This window comes from Halichondria panicea, chromosome 7, assembly GCF_963675165.1.
Source record: "Halichondria panicea chromosome 7, odHalPani1.1, whole genome shotgun sequence".
In the NCBI taxonomy this organism is placed as follows: domain Eukaryota; kingdom Metazoa; phylum Porifera; class Demospongiae; order Suberitida; family Halichondriidae; genus Halichondria; species Halichondria panicea.
This window is the reverse complement of record NC_087383.1, coordinates 5201339-5226626: the sequence shown is the minus strand read 5'-3', so window position 1 is coordinate 5226626 and position 25288 is coordinate 5201339. Positions and strand designations below refer to the sequence as shown.

General features: G+C 41.3%; 2 protein-coding genes and 1 long non-coding RNA gene across 5 annotated transcripts in view; 1 reads left to right on the top strand and 2 right to left on the bottom strand.

Moving 5' to 3' along the window:
- On the bottom strand, positions 1-897 carry LOC135339082 (uncharacterized). The gene is made up of 2 exons (XR_010395836.1): positions 755-897; positions 1-252 (listed from the first exon to the last, which is right to left on the bottom strand). It is a non-coding gene; the product is annotated as an uncharacterized LOC135339082 (long non-coding RNA).
- On the top strand, positions 809-11659 carry LOC135339081 (uncharacterized). The gene is made up of 8 exons (XM_064535205.1): positions 809-948; positions 4527-4746; positions 4817-4957; positions 5485-7419; positions 9173-9216; positions 9277-9393; positions 9450-9610; positions 11321-11659. Exons 4-8 carry the CDS (start codon positions 7385-7387, stop codon positions 11399-11401), a joined length of 438 nt encoding a protein of 145 aa, XP_064391275.1. The 5' UTR covers positions 809-948; positions 4527-4746; positions 4817-4957; positions 5485-7384; the 3' UTR covers positions 11402-11659.
- Positions 11660-15382: 3723 nt separating this feature from the next.
- Positions 15383-25288, bottom strand: part of LOC135339094 (uncharacterized) — a 10673-nt gene continuing 767 nt past the window's right edge. The window contains exons 2-9 of one of the 3 annotated variants that reach the window (XM_064535214.1): positions 22111-22330; positions 21900-22040; positions 21275-21368; positions 19443-19847; positions 17586-17662; positions 17409-17525; positions 17192-17352; positions 15383-15825 (exon numbers count right to left, since the gene is read on the bottom strand). In XM_064535214.1, coding sequence (XP_064391284.1) covers positions 15676-15825; positions 17192-17352; positions 17409-17525; positions 17586-17662; positions 19443-19477 — 540 coding nt within the window. In that variant the 5' untranslated portion in view covers positions 19478-19847; positions 21275-21368; positions 21900-22040; positions 22111-22330 and the 3' untranslated portion in view covers positions 15383-15675. Of the gene's footprint in view, positions 15826-17191; positions 17353-17408; positions 17526-17585; positions 17663-19442; positions 21369-21899; positions 22041-22110; positions 22331-25288 lie in introns of all 3 variants that reach the window. The other 2 variants (XM_064535215.1, XM_064535216.1) reach the window with 2 other exon arrangements.

Below are 25288 nucleotides of genomic sequence, written 5' to 3'. Positions count from 1 at the left end.
TCATAAACAGCATTAGTCATTAATCTTTGTATGTACACATGTACATTATTATTGTCTTTGTGACATGCAGCCTATAAGCACATGTGTCATATACACACACAGCACATACACCACTCCAGGTATGGCAAAGACCAACTCGTTCTTTTGGGACGATTGTACATATTGCTAGGTTGTACAAAGACGTTATCTCCTCCGCAGTGGGAGCCTAGGGTTTGGGATCACCAAGCACCTCCAGTGACTGTCAGCAGATTGCTGTAAAAGGTGAGGGTTACAAAGTAATGTGTTAAACCAGCATGTATGTAAATTTATAATGCAATACTAGCCATGTACGTGCATTTTATCTCCACAGTTAATAAATTATCCCTGACTCTGTCATAATCCATGTACACGCATGTACCTAAAGTGTCTGTTTCGTTATATACGTGTGTCCATTACAAATGGTTGTGATCCTCCAACTGTGTGTGTACCTCTAACTCTAAACCATTGGATATCACCATCCCCTCAGGTCCTTCTACCCACGCATTTCTGTGTCTTACATGGGGAGGTATGAGTTAGCTAGCCAGGCCAAGAAACCTGGTTCAGAGCTAGCCTCTTTATATACATGTCGTCGTGTGTGCTAACAGTAGTACTGATAATTTGCTTTTAGTGTTATGTATTGCATCTCTTGTCCTTGCAGAGAACAATTAGCTTGTGAAAGCGTGACCCTATATACCCATTGGAGATGAAGCCAATTTATTGTGTAGGGGGTATTTACCGTATTTTTTTGTCACAGTGTGTTGTGATTCGTGTCCCAACGACAGTGCTGGCTGCTTGACAGAAGTGATTGACCAATGGATGAAGGGTTGGTCTGGACGACCAACATGGAGTGAGCTGGCCAATCTCGTCTCAGTAACATAGGAGAGGAGCAAGTACATGTAGCAAAGGAACGTGTGACCAGCTACGAGTCTGGTGAGTATACAGTGATAATAGTTGTGTTAGGTTGTACAATCAGCCCTTTATCAGAGCTACGTAGGACTCGTGTGTCGCTTAATGTTTATTGTCTAGTGGGTCTTTACCGTCTGTTTTGGCTCAGTGTGAGGCTCAGTGTGACTGCTGCTTTTACCCAAGTGCTCTAAAGTATTACCAAATGTACCCAGGATGTGTTTATTGGTTGACTGATGCTTCCATTTACCCCCTTTGTATACTTTATTTCTTCTTGAGGTGGAGAATGGTATGGCAAAAGCTTGTCCATTGCTGTACCATCAGGAAGCAGCAGATAGTTAGATTGTTTGTTGCTGAAGCTACTACATGTTTGGCCCGAGGGTTGTTGATAGATTTCAATTCACTGGAGATGTGTCGCTGCTTATTTAAAGCCAGCCCAAGGGAGCACTGTCTAGATGATCTCACGATGAATTGAAATTATTTGTGAAAACCCAATTGCTTCAGAAGTTCAGATTACTGGTAGATCTAAAGTGCTGCCACATTATGCTGTCTACTTAAACGCCTAGGATTCACTCAAAAAAGGCTAAACACATCAATACATGCTCTAAAAATAGATGTAGGTCTTGCACAACCAATCAATCATTTACAATTTGAGCTATGAGCATCCAGCTCTGACCATTACTATATGTACACATACCTGAGGTCAATTAGTGGTAGTTTCTTGATATTTCAAGTGTACTTGAAAAGCTTTGCAGGTTATACTGCAAAAGCACTGCAACCACAATGTAGTAAATACAGTTGGCTTCTGTTATAATGTCAGCAAGCCAACAAAATAATTTCATAATTATAGCTATTGCCAGTGGCTGCCTCTATGCCCCAAGTCATAGCTGTTGCCTGCAATTCATATAGGTAAAGTTTCATAAAATGAAAAGCAGCAGTAGCAGCATTAGTCCTTGATTCATTGTCTGTGTGAATTAATCAAAACCAGGAGGCCTTGATCAAGAGAACAAGCTGAATCTTGCCTTAGCCACATATTCATCTGATATAAGGGTATGAAGAGAAGCATAATTATGTCCTTACTAGTACCACATAACAAACTAGTGCTGCAAGCTGAATCTTGCCTTATTGTGGCATGACTTGTGGCATGAGTTGAGCAGGCCACAGATTGATTGTCTGTCCACAAGGTGGCTCATTAGCTTATCTATTGACAGCCTCAAGAATTCATCTAGTGCTTGTATGGCATTGTCTGCCCAGTGTGAATCCGGCAAGATCCAGCTTGTTGCCAGCTTGTTGCCATGTGGTAGATGTCAGATAGAGTGTGGGGAGCTAATGAGCACCACTAAGGCAAGACTCAGCAGCACCTCTCAAACCTGCCTGGTTTTGATACAATGAATGTAACATTAAAAGGAGCAGTGGTGTACTGCACAGAACCATAGATTGAAAAGGAAGGGGATTGGAAAGGACCAGGCCTCCCTGTGTAAATGGTTGAAACACTCCACGTTATGATTTCGCGCTCGCGATTATTTTTGTTTTGACCGTACTCTGGTTGTATTTCAACTGTTTCTAGCTCTCCTATCCACTAGCGATCACTCAGAGGCTGGGAGGTTACTCTAGAGAAGTAAGTTTACACCACTGACAAGCTCTAACTTGTCTAAGTCTGCTGTCTTTACTCTGTTTTTAGTTTTTGTTGAGTATAGTTGAATTACTCCAAATTACTCCATGTCAACTTTTCTCTTTCTCTGCTGCGACCTGCTGCGAAGCCTAAACAGCAAAAGACATTGCTTGACTTGGTTATTATGTATCTAAGTGCTATATATAGAATGGTTTCATGCCATGGATAAGCTTTACTGTTCATAAACGTTTGCAGTATAGTCTATACTTTTAGACAAGCTTTACTGTTCATAAACGTTTGCAGTATAGTCTATACTTTTAGACACACCACAGGCCTTGACCTCTCACGACTTCATAGTAAGGGCTATTCCTTCTTTTATAACATTTATTTGTTTAGTGATAGTGGTTGCGTTGCTTAGTCGACCTTTTAGAGCTATATTCTCTTTACTTTAGAATATTCAACATTAAAAGTGATCAATTTCACCATTTCTGTGTACAGCACATTGTATGGCAGCCAAGACAGGTAATGAGCATGCTGACTATAAAATAATCCCTTTGTAGTGTTAGCCACGCCCTATAACGCGGAATGTTTCACGCAAACATTTTCGTTTCCAATCCCCTTCCTTTTCAATCTATGACAGAACAGACTGAAGAAACGTGACCTTTTTACAGACAGCAAAAACAAAGACAGCAAAAACAATTATTCATGTTTAGACCCTCACTTGGAAATAAGGCTCGATTAAAACGGGGGGGGGGGGGGGGGGGAACAAGCAATGGTACTTCGAGGTACGTTGTTTCCAATCCCTCTCTACTGTATCTATTGTTCCACAGTACTACTGCAGTCCTTTGCAGGCTATGAAACATGGGTGGTACTTCTGAGGTACGTTGTTTCCAATCCCTCTCTACTGTATCTATTGTTTCACAGTACTAATACAGTCCTTTGCAGGCTATACTCTAGAGCCACTGCAACCACAATGTAGTTGTTGTGTTATTTTAGTCCACCCACACACCCAAAAATAATAAAGGTCAAAGTGAAGTGTGGTGGTTTGTTGAAGCAGTCCCTTCTAGTGTAATGTTGATGTTTGGATTTGCTTGCTGCAACAGAATCAAAAAATGGAACAGAACTTTTGTGCCTCTACTGTACATTGCACTCAGTTGTTGTTCGTATTCCATACACGTGCTCTTGTTCTTTTGCACCCGCGAAAATTCCCGCTATACGGTACATACATTCCCACAATACGGCTGAATCAGTGTTCTACTTCACAAGTGAATAATTTCCGTGGAGGACAAGGTGCAGTCGGCTTTGTTTTTTGGTCCGTTGTGTGCATCCATTTTATGCATATAGCTATACTGTATTATCCGAGGCGCGTGGAAGCCACGGGTATAATAGTCCGTTGGTTTGTTTGTCTGTTTGCGATTAAATCCACTCACCTGGATGCCATATCACACAACAAGTTATAATAATGTGTTTGTGTACCCATGAGGTGCGTGGAATTGACTGAGGAAATTTCTTCTGAGGGCTCTCGAGTCATTTAGCGAAAATATGCACCTACTAAACTTTTGCTATGGGTACATATACCTCGTTTTGAGACGTAGCACTTCAGTGCTCCAGTTCATTATCAGTATGTCGGGACAACATGGAAATGATTACCTGAATTGAAAATTGCACCCAAAATGCAATTAAGTAACCTGTCATTTCAAACAATTTTACAGTATGCACCGTAGTTGATGTACTTGTAATTACCGCGCCAACTCACTGAATACATTATTTAAACCCTTCCTTACACCACATACACCACATACATGTTACCATTGACATTCACCGTTTCACATACAGTTTGCCCAATATCCCTCACTCTAGATCTCCACTTGTTCCCCTACTATCCCCCAACTCCTCCCCACTTTACTCATGTGATGTGATAGACCTCCTTTAGAGCTACTGAATGTATGTGTTAATGACATACAGTACACATCAACCCCACCCCCTCACACAGATCCACCCCTCTCTTGTCTAGCTCACGCACGACTGACCAGAGACGAACCTCTCGGATTGACGCCTCTTTACACTCTTCATCATTCATGGATTACTTGCCCACCCACCAGTGGTCCCTATATTGACTATAGTTACGCTAGAGAAGCTGGCTGTTGTTACAACGACTGCTATACACGTACATGTAACAGTGTGTTTCTGCACTCAAGAATTTCAACGGACAAGTAAGTGTTAGAGCGACAGTCACATTGCTGGATTATTGTGTTCATTGAACATTACTAACCCTCCTCTCAGGTACATGTACCATGTGGCTGAGGGTGTGGGGCTCTACTCTTAGGAGACCTGGAGGGTGGTCACACAGACCAGTGGGCACTTGTCAAAAGGTCAAGGGTTAGTCGTTGTTCAATTAATCAAAGGAACCACACTGGATCATACGTACGTGCTCGTAATGATAGACTGCAAACTAGATTTAGTTGTGCAGTCCACTGATGACTCCCGGCACAATAAACATAGGGGAAGAAAAGGTCTAGACCTTCTGGGCCACATGCGCCATCTACAGGGGATTTTGCTATAAAACCAATTTGCACATGGCGTGATGCACATTATTTTGTATTGCTAGAATGTTTTGTGAGTCATATGTGATTTGCGAGTGTTGATCAATTCCCAAAATAAAATCCCAAAACCTCAATTAGTATTATTAGTATCAATTACACACAATCCGGTAGGTCAATTTTTCTGCTGATTTGGCTTGCAAAATAATTATTCTAGTAATACGAATAACTATTTTGCGGAATTCATGTGTACGTCTGTTATAGCTTACTTTGTTTTCTGGGCTAGTTAGATCCTGTCGGTGTGTATTGTGTGCATGCATGCTATAGCTCTATACCCCCAATACACTTACTAACACACAGCTTCACTCTCTCAGCCCCCCCCCCTGCACACACACACACACACACACACAGCTAACACTTGGCCTGAGGTGCACGCTCGAACTCGTGCATAGTTATTGCTCACTACCCCCTGCGTCTTGTTCATTATTCAGCTCGGACTTCAAAGGTGAGTACATTGAGAAAGTTTAAGTTTTTGGGTGAGAATTATGCTGGTATAAAGGGGTAACTATATGCAGGCTTTGGAAACACATGTCTGTACGGAAACATTACTCTGCGCAGTTAAGGCCTGGGTCAGGCACTGATAAGATTAATTTTATTCATTGCCTACATTTTATGTAGATGATGTAGATGATGTAGTGTTAATGAGATTCATAATGTTTATTAATGTTATTCATTGCACATGACGTCATAAGGTCAATGTATTTGCTTAGCTAGCTGCTAGAACTATTATAGATTATCTTTGGCAACAAATACGGCGGACTTAAACAAGGTAAGAGTAGCTGTTTAGGCCCTCAAAAGATAGAGTATGTTGTTATGATTATGTTTTCTTGATGGGAAGTAAAAATGTCCAAAACTTTCTTAGCTATGCTAGCTTCTTTAGGTCTGTAGGTCTGACAGCCACTCTAGAGGTAGGCTATTTTGTGTATCTCAAGAATACAATAACTCTTACTCTTCCCATCAAGGATACTAGTACCTAGCTATGAGATGTTCATCTAGCCTTGTTTTTGAAGCTTGATCTTGGCATCTTCAACGCCGTATTTGCAGTTCTCTTTCTGAAAGTGGCATGACGTCATCACCGTTTATGGGACTAATTAGCATAATTGAATTAAGCTAATTAGTTTTTTGGAAAAAGAAAACATTGAGCTTCATTTTGGATCATTTTGATGCAGCATACACTGTATATTGCAAATAATACAGCAGTATGAACATAGTGTAAATTTTGGTGTTGAAATCTGGACCCGGGCCTTAAGTGCGCAGAGTAGTTATGGGTGATTCCTCAGACTACATGGCTATAGTGTAAACAGTATCTCTGTTATGTGGCCATTATAAAGTTTGTGAGGTTGCTTGTGATGTCAATGATGTGGTCTATGTTGTGCTCATGGTTTACATGAAGGCTGTTATTTTGAGAATAAAATACAGGTCAAAATTTTCTTGAGCATAACTACTTTGGAGTGCAACATAACATGTACAATGTAGCTGTCAAGAAGGGCTTCACTAAACCCGGGTTTGTAATTGCACACCTTGCACGTAGGAGTTTAATCGAGTGATCCCTGTAGCTAGCCGTCAGTCGTGTCTAAGGTTGGTGCCCTCACCAGGAGCTGGGGGGGGGGGGGTATAGCTCTAAGAATCGCGATAATTATGTATAAATATTGTCACAACTGAACATTGTACGTATTTTAAGCAGTACATTAGCTGTAAGCCTGTGTGTGTGTAGGGGGGAAGGTTGTGTACAGTATAATTATTAGCTATGAGCTTGTGTGTGTGTGTGTGAATGAGGGGGTTGTTGAGGGGGTTGTACATGCATGTCATTTGAGAAGATGAGATGAGGAGGTGAACAATGTTTTAACACACAATGACACACACCATAATTATGTCCCCAAGCACCAACAAAAAAACTTGGTGTTTGAGAGGAACAACAAGCTTGCCTGAGGGTGGTATAGTAAGAGTGCAAGTGGCAGACAATCAACACCTGGTATAGTAAGAGTGCAAGTGGCAGACAATCAACACCTGGTTTTGACCCTGACGTAATGACAAAAATCAGAGACACTTTCTAAAAATAGAACTGCCCATATTCATTTAGCCAATCGGATTGCAGTATTTATGACCGGAACTAGGAGTATAAAAAGTCGCTATAACCTGTAAATCGCTGTCTTCTTCGAGGGATTTTTTGCACCACACTGCCGTCTCAGCCCAGCTCTACCGTCTCACTCTACCTTTACCTCTCAACAAAGCATCTTCAGTTTCTGTTCTGATGGCTTGCCCCACTTCCCCCTCTTCCCTCCCAAGGTTAGATTTACTGTGTTAAGTGTATTAAGTAACGCAGAGCCTCTAATTGTACAAGGAAAAGCCAGTTCACAAGGCCAAGGGAGGGCAAATAACTCTGCCCCCCCCATTCATTCTTTCCAACCTAGATGAAACCTACCTGACAATGCGTTGTCATAATAATAATCTTGGCTGTATAGCCACTGCCAATAGCTGGCTTGTCTGGTTTTGTATAAGCATAAGGAGGAAATGTATTCCAACCATAGTGTGTACACCTGCCTCACTTTTAGGGTGCTAGGACAAATGGTATGCTGCTGGTTGCACTCACACTTTTTGTGTGAGTTTCCTAAACAATGCTTTAGCCAACACTAAGTATTAGTTGGACTAGGTGTAGTAGGTTACTTGTACAGTGGCCCTGAAGGCTACTAGTAGTTGACATTCGAAGTAGGTAGTTGGCTTAGCTGCTTAGCCTTTTTTTTGTTACCTACATTCATTCCAGAAAAGTATGCCCAGAGACACCAGACGTTTTTCTCTCCCACGCTACTAATGAGAAACTAAATGGCTGGCCTCGAGGCTAGGCAAAACCAAAGGCTCAGAATTAGCGCTTTTCAACTCCATTCTTCCAACTAATCACCTCATAGCTAGCTGCTTACCAGCTCGTTTGATTGGCTACCACTAAGGTTTCTCCAATGACCTTATTAGGCAATAAACTGAACTGTAAGGTCATTACTGTAAGTATTTGATATGGCTTTGAGATCAACTGTGCCTCATAAATGCCATAGACTAGGATCTACGTGTAGCTAGCCAAGTTCAAGTTCTTAGCTTTTGCTGCTTAACGAAGTTTTCACCAAGATCTGCCACTACTGATCTACAATTGTGCTCTTATTAGGCCATGCAAAGTCAATTTGTAGTTTCTCAGGCCCTCACGCTTATCACGTGACCTCAAATTAAAGGCACTAAAAGAAAAGGATAAACTTGTATGGTTTTTTGGTCATGAATATAATTATGACTAAAATTAATAAGTTAAAATTATGCACTTCCGCTTATTGAGGAAGTTAGAGGTGTGTTTTCAATTAAAATTCTATGAATATCATTATCATTAATATTTATCAAATGCCTCAATCCGCTTGCTATTTTAGGAATAATAGCTTGAGAAACTACAAATTGACTTTGCTTGGCCTTATTCTGTGGTTGCATTTTTGGAACAGTTTGGTAGTTAGAGCATGGCTGGGGGTAGTTGGGGGTAGTTAGAGCACAGTTGGTGGTCAAAATAATTTATTTTTAGCATCAAATTTATTAATTTCAGTAAACTATTGTAGCTACAACTCTCCATGGTTGCAATGCGAGTACAGCAAGTGACTCAAAGCTTCTAGCCATGCTATCTTGGATTTCATTTGCAAACAAAAGCGTAGTTCTCAAGTAAAGAAGTAAAGGTTACCAGTAGATTGAAGGCCATTGCTGTCTCTCCAGAATCAGGAATAGCAAAATATGTTCGTAGAACCTTGCTCTTCTACTTAGTAGTTAGCTCTACACTAGAGCGCTAGCTATTGGTACTGCAAGAGCAAACTACAAACCAGTTAATGCACCGTTTTATGATCGTGCTCTGTGGATATTATTGGCCTCGCGGAAGTTCTCGGCACTCGCAACAGTGCATTATTAACTAACACAAAAAAGCAATTTGAGAGACCAAACCAAACCAAATTATCGGGGTTTCCATTGGATGTATTGATTCACCCACTGCTTGTAACAAATTTTTCCACAATGGGACACCGTACAGGACCAAACCGGAAAGCTTGAAGGAGGATGAGGATGAGAATGAGTGTAAGTCTATAAGAGTTGTATTTTATTGAAATATGTTTGTAAGGTTTGTCTATGATCCAGTGGATCCGGTGGTGGTCACACACTTGTCAGATGATGCTCAAATACATGCCTGTTTAGACAGGAATGTTGCAGTGCCCTCGCAGCGGCGAAACGGACAACTACTACCACCATCTCAAGGTAAAGTTTACACCCTGTGAATATTGTGCCTCATGTGTTCCTTAAAATTTGTATAGGTGCAACTGCTCGGGATAGCCGCACGAACATATGTCGGTGGCTACAAACCATGGCGAGAACCGTATTCGACAACGAATTCGTGACAGAACACACACCATCAAACAACGGAATGGACAAAATTGTCGACGGTTTATTTCTCCACCGATTGGCGTGTGGTCACGTAAGTGCCTTTAGATAGTATGATATTTGCCTGTACTGAACTTGTGAAGTATGTGTCGGGGGGGGGGGTTATGACTCTAGCTTTTTCTCTAGCAGTCCCACAGCCAGAGCAAACTCCAGGAGAGAGTTAAGATAGAAACCTGGCTTCCCAAGGAGTTCGAGAGAGCATAAGCAAGACTAGCCTCCTTCACCGGCCTTCATAAAAGAAGTACAGTAGACTTTCACCAAAGTTAATGTTAAATGGGCGTGGCCTGTCCATATAGGCTCTTGTCAGCTTTCACTCCGTTCAGACGATTGTCATCCACACTGTTGCAGGCTCTGAATCTTTTGTTAACATAGCAGGCTAAGGGTAGCTATCAGATAATGCTATCCGATGGGCTAGAAACCTTCAATCGAAGTTTCTATCTACTTCATTCAATCATAGATAGAGTAGAAGAGGGATTGGAAACGGAAGTGATTCACGTGATGTTTTACAATGAAGTCTACGTAGTGGCTCTGGGACCATCCGTGTATCTCCTCATAACTCCCGCAAAAGCCCGGGAAACTTATTGTGTCCAAAGCATACATCTCAGAGCTACCCCCATTACTGAATCACATGCCCCCTGATAGTAGGTATCACAAAGAAAATATAATCTCGATTGTCGTGAAGTAGCTAGAGGTACACAGAGCGCTTTTCATGCTTGTGTTCCTATAGTACCTTTGATATAGCTAAGGCTTTGTAACTAAATAGTGTCCTGTGTCCCATATGGCATCAAGTATTAGAGAAAGTTGATGTTTAGCAGCAGAACTGCTCGTGGACTTCTTTACAGAGAGCAAAACAATTCTCATGAATTATTCATGTTTAGCCCTCGTGTAAAAAGTAGGCCTCGATTAAAACCGCGGAGATACACGGATGGTACTTCGAGGGTACTTCCGTTTCCAATCCCTCTTCTACTCTATCTATGATTCAATCCACTTCCGTTCGTTGTGATGTCATAGTTTTACTGAGCATTTCGATGTTATCAAAAACCCCCAGATACCGCGGGGGGGGGGGTATTAGCGCATGTGCAAGCAATCGATACCAGGCCCACTTCCCTAAGTGAAGTGGGAAGTGCGGCCTGGGATCGAGGCTAAAGCAAGACCAGAAGAGAAAGTGGTAGCAATATACTAGCATGCACCTTTCTTTTGTGCAACGATATCCGACATGGAATGATAATGATCACCAAGGTGATTGTAGCGCGTGTGCAAACGGTGTATACATTCGAGGTTAAGCCAGCCGCCTTCACCGTAGATAGAGTCTCTTACCTCAAATGTATACTCTATGCCGCCCCACCAGAGGAGGTACAGGACTAGGAGCTATCTGTGCCACCGCCACCAAACAAACAGCCTCCGCCACATTCGAGGTTAAGCCTGCCGCCTCCTCCTCCTTTTGGCACTACTCACCCCTCATAGTATGCAGCTCTACAATTCAGTAAATTGTTGTGATTGAATCATCCGTTGTTTTCTGTCTATGCTCATTTTCTTGACATAATAGCTTCGTAGGACTTTGTTGTAGCTCTTGAAAGTAATTTGAGTATTTCCTTGCATCACACTCATCCATAGTAAGCTACAAACTATTGCAAATAACATTGCTATCGCTTGCCACTCAAAATGGCCGCCCATCCATAAATTGGCCAGAAGTGGGCGTTCCCGAATAACCTCTACACTTTTATCACATTTTTTCCTTTGGCAGGTGAACCGTCTGGCTGGGTATATGGGGGATACAGCAATTGGCAAATCAATTGCGAGCAAGCCGGAGTCTCGTTGGGATTGATCTTAATAGTGACTGGAAGGGAGACTAAAATGGAAATCACGCAAATGAATGCTGGACCTTTCAATTCAATATCGCTGTTGAACTGTTTTGTCCCATTTATTTGGGCGTGGCCCCACCCTGGACGTGTTCCACTGTTTTTTGTCATATTGCACTGTTTTGTTTTTGTCCATGTTCTCCGTCTATTGTTGTTGTCTATTGTCTATTGCACTGTTTTGTTTTTGTCCTTGTTCTCCGTCTATTGTTGTTGTCTATTGTCTATTGCACTGTTTTGTCTATTGTCTATTGTTGATTTTTATTAACATGACTTGTGTGAATGAAAGTACTGGCTCATAAGAGTCTTTGTTTGCTGGTCAAGTTTGACTGTTGCAGCTGCCTTTTGTTTGTGTATATTCCAGATTATTCTAGTCTGGCCCCAGACCACTCCCTTGCACGTGATCTGACATGTGCCAGGGAGAGGGTCTGGCATTTAGAGTCACTTTTCTTGGTTCAGATGTCAAAATTTGACATCTCCAATCAGATTCGCAAGAATGCAATTAAACTGTCACATGATTCCACTTCACAGAGGAGGTTGATAGTACTTGACCTTTGTCATTTTTAAAACTATGCCAGTAGGCAATAGCTAACTTAAATTCCTGTATACATCAACTAAAAATGTTATTTCAAGTACAGAGAATTTTTAAAATCTCACTAAATCTGTATAGGAGTAGAGATACAGAGGTTTTTAGGTTGCTTGTCACAAGCCTTTGTGAAGGTGAAGTGCGCATGCGCATAATTAAATTATATTTGAACTTACAGTGCTGAAGGATTGTCAACATGCCTAACCCGTACTCAAATGATCTTCGTTGGAGAGTAATTTGGTTGTATTTAGCTAAGAATCTTTCAATAGCAGAAGTATCTGAGCTCGTTTGTGTCAGTGAAAGAACTATTAAACGATATATTACACAGTTTAATCAAACTGGTGATGTTCATCCAGCAACTCATCAACATGGACCTCCTAAGCTCTTAGGCGAATTTGAGCAACTTGTCTTGCTAAGATTGATCACTGAAAACACAGGAATCTACCTGTATGAGATACAGACCAAACTAGTGGCACGGTTTGGTAGCAACCATTTGCAGAACATTGAAGTTTATGGGGTGCTCTAGACAAGTGATCAAACATATCCCTATCAGACGCAGTGAAGAACTCAGAGCAAAGTTTATGGCTGAAATCTCCATGTATGACCCTTCTATGCTAATTTGGCTAGATGAAACTGGATGTGATAGACGTAATAGCACAAGAAAATGGGGGTATAGCATACGAGGTATACCACCAGAAGATCACCAAATACTTGTGAGAGGAACTCGATACTCCTGCATACCTATCATATCTATGAAAGGAATACATAATATCGATATTATTACCGGAACAATGGATGGTGCGAGGTTTGAAAACTTTCTTACTACAACTCTTCTACCTATATTACAACCATTTAACTATCTTAACCCCTGTTCTGTTGTTATAATGGACAATGCTTCAGTCCATCACGTAGCAGAAGTTGAAGACTTAATTGAGAATCAATTCGGTGCTCGATTAGTGTTTTTGCCTCCTTATTCTCCAGACCTAAACCCAGCAGAGGAAGTGTTTAGTGAAGTAAAAAGCATAATGAAACAAAACAATGCTTTATTTCAAGTCACTACTAATCCAAGGTTTCTGTTAGCTACGGCATTCAGCATGGTCACCAAGGAGGACTGCTTAAAGTTCATTACACATTCTGGATATTTATAATTCAGGACAACAATTATTAATACGTACAACTATTATACATGCACAATTTTTTATTGAAATTCTGTTAACTGGAAAAAATTAAGAAACAGTTTTGTTCAGGTGATGAAGGAGACTCATGATCGACTCTTTCTCGGAGCAAAATTCACTTTCAGACAAAATTCCTGTGCTCTTCAAATTTTGAAGTTCTGAAAGCTGTCTATACAGTTTTGATCGACCTTCAATGACCTTTGCAAGACTACTACCAACTGCACTTGTATCTTTTGGAGAGAGCAGAAGTTATGGCTGTTGCAGCTTCACTCATTATATGAGATACAGAGTTTTGACTTTTCTTGCGATAAGGAGTTCCTCCTCCAGACCTAGCAAACATTGTTGTATTTGGGGGATCGTCCAACCCCTCGTGTAAACCACCAGTAATCATTTCTCCCCAAATGCGATACTGCATCAATGTGAATTTCGACCCATACTTTTCTTTTAGATTTTCCACAGTCTCCTGGACCTCGTCTTCTTTACTGGTGTCACTTTTCTTTTTCTTTTTAACACTGTCTTCATTTATAGATGCTGTTTTTTTCCTCTTATTTCCTCTTGCTGTGGTAACTGGAATGCATTCTTTAAGACCATCACACCATAGTGTTAAACTACAATTGGGCTTGTTTAAATCAGACAAAACTTCATACACGTCTTCTTCACTACGACTCCGTATCACAGTAGATCCACGTACGTAGCCAACATCAAAGTCTTCCTGTGTAATATCTTGACACAGTTGGCTTCTTATTACTATCTTCAGATCATCACATGAACAAACTAGAGCAGTATCGATATTACGAAGGGTAAAAGATCGACACACCTTACTATCGTCCTTACACACTGCTCTCAAAACAATTTTGTCCAGTTTGGTAGACTTTTCATTCGACAAAGGGTGACCTTGGCATCCTGACAGTGGAGTAACCCTAACTCTACCGCTGTTTACTGTCACACTGTGTTGTACTAAGTTTCTAATAGCACTTTGACTAAGATTCATCATCACTCATTCATTTTTCAAGCTAGCCTAGCCACGTGTCTCAGTGGAGTCCAAAGTTCATACAATAGAATAATTGATACGCATGCGCGGCTCTATGTGACAAGCAACCTGAAAACCTCTGTAATAGCCAGCCAGTTTTAGCATCGTCACCACGCCCATTTCTGACACGCCCACTTTTGACTGTCTGAAAACCAAGAAAAGTGACTCTGTTTGCCAAACTCTCTCCCCCGGGAGGAGTCTGGCCTCGAGACTAAGATTATTCAAGGTTGATGCATGTGATTATGGGGACACTATAGGCCACCATGCACAGAGAAAACACATCACCTACGTTACCTAGTATACACTCTGTGAAATAGAATCCTATCTCTCTGGTTAGAACAATGTTGGTTAGAAAACACTACAATGTAGCTAGCTATAGGTAATATTAATAGATCTACTGTGTACCAAAACACTTCCTTACGTGCAAGGTCCCCCACACCCCCCACACTCCCCTCACTGGTCTGTGTACATACGAGCCTTTACTCACAAAAATCAAGGATGACAATTTCGTGGATGCTAAGACACGTACACCGATTGTTTGAGATATATATGAACACATACTAGTCTTAGCATCCACGAAATTGTCATCCTAAATTGTATGGTATCTGGGCCTCAGGGACAACAGTCGGATTAAAGGCTCGTATGTACACAGACCAGTGAGGGGGACCTTGCACGTAAGGAAGTGTTTTGGTACACAGTAGATCTATTAATATTACCTATAGCTAGCTACATTGTAGTGTTTTCTAACCAACATTGTTCTAACCAGAGATAGGATTCTATTTCACAGAGTGTATACTAGGTAACGTAGGTGATGTGTTTTCTCTGTGCATGGTGGCCTATAGTGTCCCCATAATCACATGCATCAACCTTGAATAATCTGGAATATACACAAACAAAAGGCAGCTGCAACAGTCAAACTTGACCAGCAAACAAAGACTCTTATGAGCCAGTACTTACCAGAGAGATAGGATTCTATTTCACAGAGTGTATACTAGGTAACATAGGTGATGTGTTTTCTCTGTGCATGGTGGCCTATAGTGTCCCCATAATCACATGCATCAACCTTGAATAATCTGGAATATACACAAACAAAAGGCAGCTGCAACAGTCAAACTTGACCAGCAAACAAAGACTCTTATGAGCCAGTACTTTCATTCACACAAGTCATGTTAATAAAAATCAACAATAGACAATAGACAAAACAGTGCAATAGACAACAACAATAGACGGAGAACAAGGACAAAAACAAAACAGTGCAATAGACAACAACAATAGACGGAGAACAAGGACAAGGACAAAAACAAAACAGTGCAATAGACAACAACAATAGACGGAGAACAAGGACAAAAACAAAACAGTGCAATATGACAAAAAACAGTGGAACACGTCCAGGGTGGGGCCACGCCCAAATAAATGGGACAAAACAGTTCAACAGCGATATTGAATGAAATATTAAATGAAAGGTCCAGCATTCATTTGCGCGATTTCCATTTTAGTCTCACTTCCAGTCACTATTAAGATCAATCCCAACGAGACTCCGGCTTGCTCGCAATTGGCTTGCCAATTGCTGTATCCCCCCATATACCCAGCCAGACGGTTCACCTGCCAAAGGAAAAAATGTGATAAAAGTGTAGAGGTTATGAACGCCCACTTCCGGCCAATTTATGGGTGGGCGGCCATTTTGAGTGGCAAGCGATAGCAATGTTATTTGCAATAGTTTGTAGCTTACTATGGATGAGTGTGATGCAAGGAAATACTCAAATTACTTTCAAGAGCTACAACAAAGTCCTACGAAGCTATCATGTGAAGAAAATGAGCATAGACAGAAAACAACGGATGATTCAATCACAACAATTTACTGAATTGTAGAGCTGCATACTATGAGGGGTGAGTAGTGCCAAAAGGAGGAGGAGGCGGCAGGCTTAACCTCGAATGTGGCGGAGGCTGTTTGTTTGGTGGCGGTGGCACAGATAGCTCCTAGTCCTGTACCTCCTCTGGTGGGGCGGCATAGAGTATACATTCGAGGTAAGAGACTCTATCTACGGTGAAGGCGGCTGGCTTAACCTCGAATGTATACACCGTTTGCACATGCGCTACAATCACCTTGGTGATCATTATCATTCCATGTCGGATATCGTTGCACAAAAGAAAGGTGCATGCTAGTATATTGCTACCACTTTCTCTTCTGGTCTTGCTTTAGCCTCGATCCCAGGCCGCACTTCCCACTTCACTTAGGGAAGTGGGCCTGGTATCGACTGCTTGCGCATGCGCTAATACCCCCCCCCCGCGGTATCTGGGGCTTTGGATAACATCAGTAAAACTATGACATCACAACGAACGGAAGTGGATGGAATGAAGTAGATAGAAACTTCGATTGAAGGTTTCTAGCCCATTGGATAGCATTATCTGATAGCTACCCTTAGCCTGCTATGTTAATTAGCCTGCTATGTTAACAAAAGATTCACAGCCTGCAACAGTGTGGATGACAATCGTCTGAACGGAGTGAAAGCTGACAAGAGCCTATATGGACGGCCACGCCCATTTAACATTAACTTTGGTGAAAGTCTACTGTACTACTGCTACTGATTCTATCAGAAGAAAAAACCTACTCAGCTCTGTCTCTAGCTAGCTAGCTATATAGCTCTGTGTATGACTTTTAGGATATTTTCTCTGATGAATTCTGTATTATAGGAAATTTTACGGGAAAAATATCCAATAATTTGGCGCATGCGCAAGCAGTCGATAGCAGGCCTTCTTTTATGAAGGCCAGTGAAGGAGGCTAGTCTTGCTTATGCTCTCTCGAACTCCTTGGGAAGCCAGGTTTCTATCTTAACTATCTCCTGGAGTTTGCTGTGGCTGTGGGACTGCTAGAGAAAAAGCTAGAGTCATAACCCACCCCCCCCCCCCCCCCGACACATACTTCACAAGTTCAGTGCAGGCAAATATCATACTATCTAAAGGCACCTACGTGACCAAATTCCAATCGGTGGAAAAATAAACCGTCGACAATTTTGTCCATTCCGTTTCTTGATGGTGTGTGTTCTGTCACGAATTCGTTGTCGAATACGGTTCTCGCCATGGTTTGTAGCCACCGACATATGTTCGTGCGGCTATCCCGAGCAGTTGCGCCTATACAAATTTTAAGGAACACATGAGGCACAATATTCACAGGGTGTAAACTTTACCTTGAGATGGTGGTAGTAGTTGTCCGTTTCGCCGCTGCGAGGGCACTGCAACATTCCTGTCTAAACAGGCATGTATTTGAGCATCATCCGACAATTGTGTGACCACCACCGGATCCACTGGATCATAGACAAACCTTACAAACATATTCCAATAAAATACAACTCTTATAGACTTACACTTACACTCATTCTCATTCTCCTTCAAGCTTTCTGATTTGGTCCTGTCCTCTTCGTATATCCTGGCCCTTTTGAAACTGTACGGTGTCCCATTGTGGAAAAATTTGTTACAAGCAGTGGGTGAATCAATACATCCAATGGAAACCCCGATAATTTGGTTTGGTTTGGTCTCTCAAATTGCTTTTTTGTGTTAGTTAATAATGCACTGTTGCGAGTGCCGAGAACTTCCGCGAGGCCAATAATATCCACAGAGCACGAGCATAAAACGGTGCATTAACTGGTTTGTAGTTTGCTCTTGCAGTACCAATAGCTAGCGCTCTAGTGTAGAGCTAACTACTAAGTAGAAGAGCAAGGTTCTACGAACATATTTTGCTATTCCTGATTCTGGAGAGACAGCAATGGCCTTCAATCTACTGGTAACCTTTACTTCTTTACTTGAGAACTACGCTTTTGTTTGCAAATGAAATCCAAGATAGCATGGCTAGAAGCTTTGAGTCACTTGCTGTACTCGCATTGCAACCATGGAGAGTTGTAGCTACAATAGTTTGCTGAAATTAATAAATTTGATGCTAAAAATAAATTGTTTTGACCACCAACTGTGCTCTAACTACCCCCAGCCATGCTCTAACTACCAAAGTGTTCCAAAAATGCAACCACAGAATAAGGCCAAGCAAAGTCAATTTGTAGTTTCTCAGGCTATTATTCCTAAAATAGCAAGCGGATTGAGGCATTTGATAAATATTAATGATAATGATATTCATAGAATTTTAATTGAAAACACACCTCTAACTTCTAACTTCCTCAATAAGCGGAAGTGCATAATTTTAACTTATTAATTTTAGTCATAATTATATTCATGACCAAAAAACCATACAAGTTTATCCTTTTCTTTTAGTGCCTTTAATTTGAGGTCACGTGATATTTAACTTTTTTGTAAAGCTGCCAATTTCCAAGCGTGAGGGCCTGAGAAACTACAAATTGACTTTGCATGGCCTAATAAGAGCACAATTGTAGATCAGTAGTGGCAGATCTTGGTGAAAACTTTGTTAAGCAGCAAAAGCTAAGAACTTGAACTTGGCTAGCTACACGTAGATCCTAGTCTATGGCATTTATGAGGCACAGTTGATCTCAAAGCCATATCAAATACTTACAGTAATGACCTTACAGTTCAGTTTATTGCCTAATAAGGTCATTGGAGAAACCTTAGTGGTAGCCAATCAAACGAGCTGGTAAGCAGCTAGCTATGAGGTGATTAGTTGGAAGAATGGAGTTGAAAAGCGCTAATTCTGAGCCTTTGGTTTTGCCTAGCCTCGAGGCCAGCCATTTAGTTTCTCATTAGTAGCGTGGGAGAGAAAAACGTCTGGTGTCTCTGGGCATACTTTTCTGGAATGAATGTAGGTAACAAAAAAAAAGGCTAAGCAGCTAAGCCAACTACCTACTTCGAATGTCAACTACTAGTAGCCTTCAGGGCCACTGTACAAGTAACCTACTACACCTAGTCCAACTAATACTTAGTGTTGGCTAAAGCATTGTTTAGGAAACTCACACAAAAAGTGTGAGTGCAACCAGCAGCATACCATTTGTCCTAGCACCCTAAAAGTGAGGCAGGTGTACACACTATGGTTGGAATACATTTCCTCCTTATGCTTATACAAAACCAGACAAGCCAGCTATTGGCAGTGGCTATACAGCCAAGATTATTATTATGACAACGCATTGTCAGGTAGGTTTCATCTAGGTTGGAAAGAATGAATGGGGGGCAGAGTTATTTGCCCTCCCTTGGCCTTGTGAACTGGCTTTTCCTTGTACAATTAGAGGCTCTGCGTTACTTAATACACTTAACACAGTAAATCTAACCTTGGGAGGGAAGAGGGGGAAGTGGGGCAAGCCATCAGAACAGAAACTGAAGATGCTTTGTTGAGAGGTAAAGGTAGAGTGAGACGGTAGAGCTGGGCTGAGACGGCAGTGTGGTGCAAAAAATCCCTCGAAGAAGACAGCGATTTACAGGTTATAGCGACTTTTTATACTCCTAGTTCCGGTCATAAATACTGCAATCCGATTGGCTAAATGAATATGGGCAGTTCTATTTTTAGAAAGTGTCTCTGATTTTTGTCATTACGTCAGGGTCAAAACCAGGTGTTGATTGTCTGCCACTTGCACTCTTACTATACCAGGTGTTGATTGTCTGCCACTTGCACTCTTACTATACCACCCTCAGGCAAGCTTGTTGTTCCTCTCAAACACCAAGTTTTTTTGTTGGTGCTTGGGGACATAATTATGGTGTGTGTCATTGTGTGTTAAAACATTGTTCACCTCCTCATCTCATCTTCTCAAATGACATGCATGTACAACCCCCTCAACAACCCCCTCATTCACACACACACACACAAGCTCATAGCTAATAATTATACTGTACACAACCTTCCCCCCTGCACACACACAGGCTTATAGCTAATGTACTGCTTAAAATACGTACAATGTTCAGTTGTGACAATATTTATACATAATTATCGCGATTCTTAGAGCTATACCCCCCCCCCCCAGCTCCTGGTGAGGGCACCAACCTTAGACACGACTGACGGCTAGCTACAGGGATCACTCGATTAAACTCCTACGTGCAAGGTGTGCAATTACAAACCCGGGTTTAGTGAAGCCCTTCTTGACAGCTACATTGTACATGTTATGTTGCACTCCAAAGTAGTTATGCTCAAGAAAATTTTGACCTGTATTTTATTCTCAAAATAACAGCCTTCATGTAAACCATGAGCACAACATAGACCACATCATTGACATCACAAGCAACCTCACAAACTTTATAATGGCCACATAACAGAGATACTGTTTACACTATAGCCATGTAGTCTGAGGAATCACCCATAACTACTCTGCGCACTTAAGGCCCGGGTCCAGATTTCAACACCAAAATTTACACTATGTTCATACTGCTGTATTATTTGCAATATACAGTGTATGCTGCATCAAAATGATCCAAAATGAAGCTCAATGTTTTCTTTTTCCAAAAAACTAATTAGCTTAATTCAATTATGCTAATTAGTCCCATAAACGGTGATGACGTCATGCCACTTTCAGAAAGAGAACTGCAAATACGGCGTTGAAGATGCCAAGATCAAGCTTCAAAAACAAGGCTAGATGAACATCTCATAGCTAGGTACTAGTATCCTTGATGGGAAGAGTAAGAGTTATTGTATTCTTGAGATACACAAAATAGCCTACCTCTAGAGTGGCTGTCAGACCTAAAGAAGCTAGCATAGCTAAGAAAGTTTTGGACATTTTTACTTCCCATCAAGAAAACATAATCATAACAACATACTCTATCTTTTGAGGGCCTAAACAGCTACTCTTACCTTGTTTAAGTCCGCCGTATTTGTTGCCAAAGATAATCTATAATAGTTCTAGCAGCTAGCTAAGCAAATACATTGACCTTATGACGTCATGTGCAATGAATAACATTAATAAACATTATGAATCTCATTAACACTACATCATCTACATCATCTACATAAAATGTAGGCAATGAATAAAATTAATCTTATCAGTGCCTGACCCAGGCCTTAACTGCGCAGAGTAATGTTTCCGTACAGACATGTGTTTCCAAAGCCTGCATATAGTTACCCCTTTATACCAGCATAATTCTCACCCAAAAACTTAAACTTTCTCAATGTACTCACCTTTGAAGTCCGAGCTGAATAATGAACAAGACGCAGGGGGTAGTGAGCAATAACTATGCACGAGTTCGAGCGTGCACCTCAGGCCAAGTGTTAGCTGTGTGTGTGTGTGTGTGTGTGTGTGCAGGGGGGGGGGGGCTGAGAGAGTGAAGCTGTGTGTTAGTAAGTGTATTGGGGGTATAGAGCTATAGCATGCATGCACACAATACACACCGACAGGATCTAACTAGCCCAGAAAACAAAGTAAGCTATAACAGACGTACACATGAATTCCGCAAAATAGTTATTCGTATTACTAGAATAATTATTTTGCAAGCCAAATCAGCAGAAAAATTGACCTACCGGATTGTGTGTAATTGATACTAATAATACTAATTGAGGTTTTGGGATTTTATTTTGGGAATTGATCAACACTCGCAAATCACATATGACTCACAAAACATTCTAGCAATACAAAATAATGTGCATCACGCCATGTGCAAATTGGTTTTATAGCAAAATCCCCTGTAGATGGCGCATGTGGCCCAGAAGGTCTAGACCTTTTCTTCCCCTATGTTTATTGTGCCGGGAGTCATCAGTGGACTGCACAACTAAATCTAGTTTGCAGTCTATCATTACGAGCACGTACGTATGATCCAGTGTGGTTCCTTTGATTAATTGAACAACGACTAACCCTTGACCTTTTGACAAGTGCCCACTGGTCTGTGTGACCACCCTCCAGGTCTCCTAAGAGTAGAGCCCCACACCCTCAGCCACATGGTACATGTACCTGAGAGGAGGGTTAGTAATGTTCAATGAACACAATAATCCAGCAATGTGACTGTCGCTCTAACACTTACTTGTCCGTTGAAATTCTTGAGTGCAGAAACACACTGTTACATGTACGTGTATAGCAGTCGTTGTAACAACAGCCAGCTTCTCTAGCGTAACTATAGTCAATATAGGGACCACTGGTGGGTGGGCAAGTAATCCATGAATGATGAAGAGTGTAAAGAGGCGTCAATCCGAGAGGTTCGTCTCTGGTCAGTCGTGCGTGAGCTAGACAAGAGAGGGGTGGATCTGTGTGAGGGGGTGGGGTTGATGTGTACTGTATGTCATTAACACATACATTCAGTAGCTCTAAAGGAGGTCTATCACATCACATGAGTAAAGTGGGGAGGAGTTGGGGGATAGTAGGGGAACAAGTGGAGATCTAGAGTGAGGGATATTGGGCAAACTGTATGTGAAACGGTGAATGTCAATGGTAACATGTATGTGGTGTATGTGGTGTAAGGAAGGGTTTAAATAATGTATTCAGTGAGTTGGCGCGGTAATTACAAGTACATCAACTACGGTGCATACTGTAAAATTGTTTGAAATGACAGGTTACTTAATTGCATTTTGGGTGCAATTTTCAATTCAGGTAATCATTTCCATGTTGTCCCGACATACTGATAATGAACTGGAGCACTGAAGTGCTACGTCTCAAAACGAGGTATATGTACCCATAGCAAAAGTTTAGTAGGTGCATATTTTCGCTAAATGACTCGAGAGCCCTCAGAAGAAATTTCCTCAGTCAATTCCACGCACCTCATGGGTACACAAACACATTATTATAACTTGTTGTGTGATATGGCATCCAGGTGAGTGGATTTAATCGCAAACAGACAAACAAACCAACGGACTATTATACCCGTGGCTTCCACGCGCCTCGGATAATACAGTATAGCTATATGCATAAAATGGATGCACACAACGGACCAAAAAACAAAGCCGACTGCACCTTGTCCTCCACGGAAATTATTCACTTGTGAAGTAGAACACTGATTCAGCCGTATTGTGGGAATGTATGTACCGTATAGCGGGAATTTTCGCGGGTGCAAAAGAACAAGAGCACGTGTATGGAATACGAACAACAACTGAGTGCAATGTACAGTAGAGGCACAAAAGTTCTGTTCCATTTTTTGATTCTGTTGCAGCAAGCAAATCCAAACATCAACATTACACTAGAAGGGACTGCTTCAACAAATCAACAAACCACCACACTTCACTTTGACCTTTATTATTTTTGGGTGTGTGGGTGGACTAAAATAACACAACAACTACATTGTGGTTGCAGTGGCTCTAGAGTATAGCCTGCAAAGGACTGTATTAGTACTGTGAAACAATAGATACAGTAGAGAGGGATTGGAAACAACGTACCTCAGAAGTACCACCCATGTTTCATAGCCTGCAAAGGACTGCAGTAGTACTGTGGAACAATAGATACAGTAGAGAGGGATTGGAAACAACGTACCTCGAAGTACCATTGCTTGTTCCCCCCCCCCCCCCCCCCGTTTTAATCGAGCCTTATTTCCAAGTGAGGGTCTAAACATGAATAATTGTTTTTGCTGTCTTTGTTTTTGCTGTCTGTAAAAAGGTCACGTTTCTTCAGTCTGTTCTGTCATAGATTGAAAAGGAAGGGGATTGGAAACGAAAATGTTTGCGTGAAACATTCCGCGTTATAGGGCGTGGCTAACACTACAAAGGGATTATTTTATAGTCAGCATGCTCATTACCTGTCTTGGCTGCCATACAATGTGCTGTACACAGAAATGGTGAAATTGATCACTTTTAATGTTGAATATTCTAAAGTAAAGAGAATATAGCTCTAAAAGGTCGACTAAGCAACGCAACCACTATCACTAAACAAATAAATGTTATAAAAGAAGGAATAGCCCTTACTATGAAGTCGTGAGAGGTCAAGGCCTGTGGTGTGTCTAAAAGTATAGACTATACTGCAAACGTTTATGAACAGTAAAGCTTGTCTAAAAGTATAGACTATACTGCAAACGTTTATGAACAGTAAAGCTTATCCATGGCATGAAACCATTCTATATATAGCACTTAGATACATAATAACCAAGTCAAGCAATGTCTTTTGCTGTTTAGGCTTCGCAGCAGGTCGCAGCAGAGAAAGAGAAAAGTTGACATGGAGTAATTTGGAGTAATTCAACTATACTCAACAAAAACTAAAAACAGAGTAAAGACAGCAGACTTAGACAAGTTAGAGCTTGTCAGTGGTGTAAACTTACTTCTCTAGAGTAACCTCCCAGCCTCTGAGTGATCGCTAGTGGATAGGAGAGCTAGAAACAGTTGAAATACAACCAGAGTACGGTCAAAACAAAAATAATCGCGAGCGCGAAATCATAACGTGGAGTGTTTCAACCATTTACACAGGGAGGCCTGGTCCTTTCCAATCCCCTTCCTTTTCAATCTATGGTTCTGTGCAGTACACCACTGCTCCTTTTAATGTTACATTCATTGTATCAAAACCAGGCAGGTTTGAGAGGTGCTGCTGAGTCTTGCCTTAGTGGTGCTCATTAGCTCCCCACACTCTATCTGACATCTACCACATGGCAACAAGCTGGCAACAAGCTGGATCTTGCCGGATTCACACTGGGCAGACAATGCCATACAAGCACTAGATGAATTCTTGAGGCTGTCAATAGATAAGCTAATGAGCCACCTTGTGGACAGACAATCAATCTGTGGCCTGCTCAACTCATGCCACAAGTCATGCCACAATAAGGCAAGATTCAGCTTGCAGCACTAGTTTGTTATGTGGTACTAGTAAGGACATAATTATGCTTCTCTTCATACCCTTATATCAGATGAATATGTGGCTAAGGCAAGATTCAGCTTGTTCTCTTGATCAAGGCCTCCTGGTTTTGATTAATTCACACAGACAATGAATCAAGGACTAATGCTGCTACTGCTGCTTTTCATTTTATGAAACTTTACCTATATGAATTGCAGGCAACAGCTATGACTTGGGGCATAGAGGCAGCCACTGGCAATAGCTATAATTATGAAATTATTTTGTTGGCTTGCTGACATTATAACAGAAGCCAACTGTATTTACTACATTGTGGTTGCAGTGCTTTTGCAGTATAACCTGCAAAGCTTTTCAAGTACACTTGAAATATCAAGAAACTACCACTAATTGACCTCAGGTATGTGTACATATAGTAATGGTCAGAGCTGGATGCTCATAGC

Coding starts and splice junctions, on each gene's coding strand:
- LOC135339081 (XM_064535205.1), top strand. CDS start 7,385: ATGGCTTGCCCCACTTCCCCCTCTTCCCTCCCAAG. Junction 7,420..9,172: donor TCCCCCTCTTCCCTCCCAAG/GTTAGATTTACT, acceptor GACACCGTACAG/GACCAAACCGGAAAGCTTGA. Junction 9,611..11,320: donor ACCGATTGGCGTGTGGTCAC/GTAAGTGCCTTT, acceptor TTCCTTTGGCAG/GTGAACCGTCTGGCTGGGTA.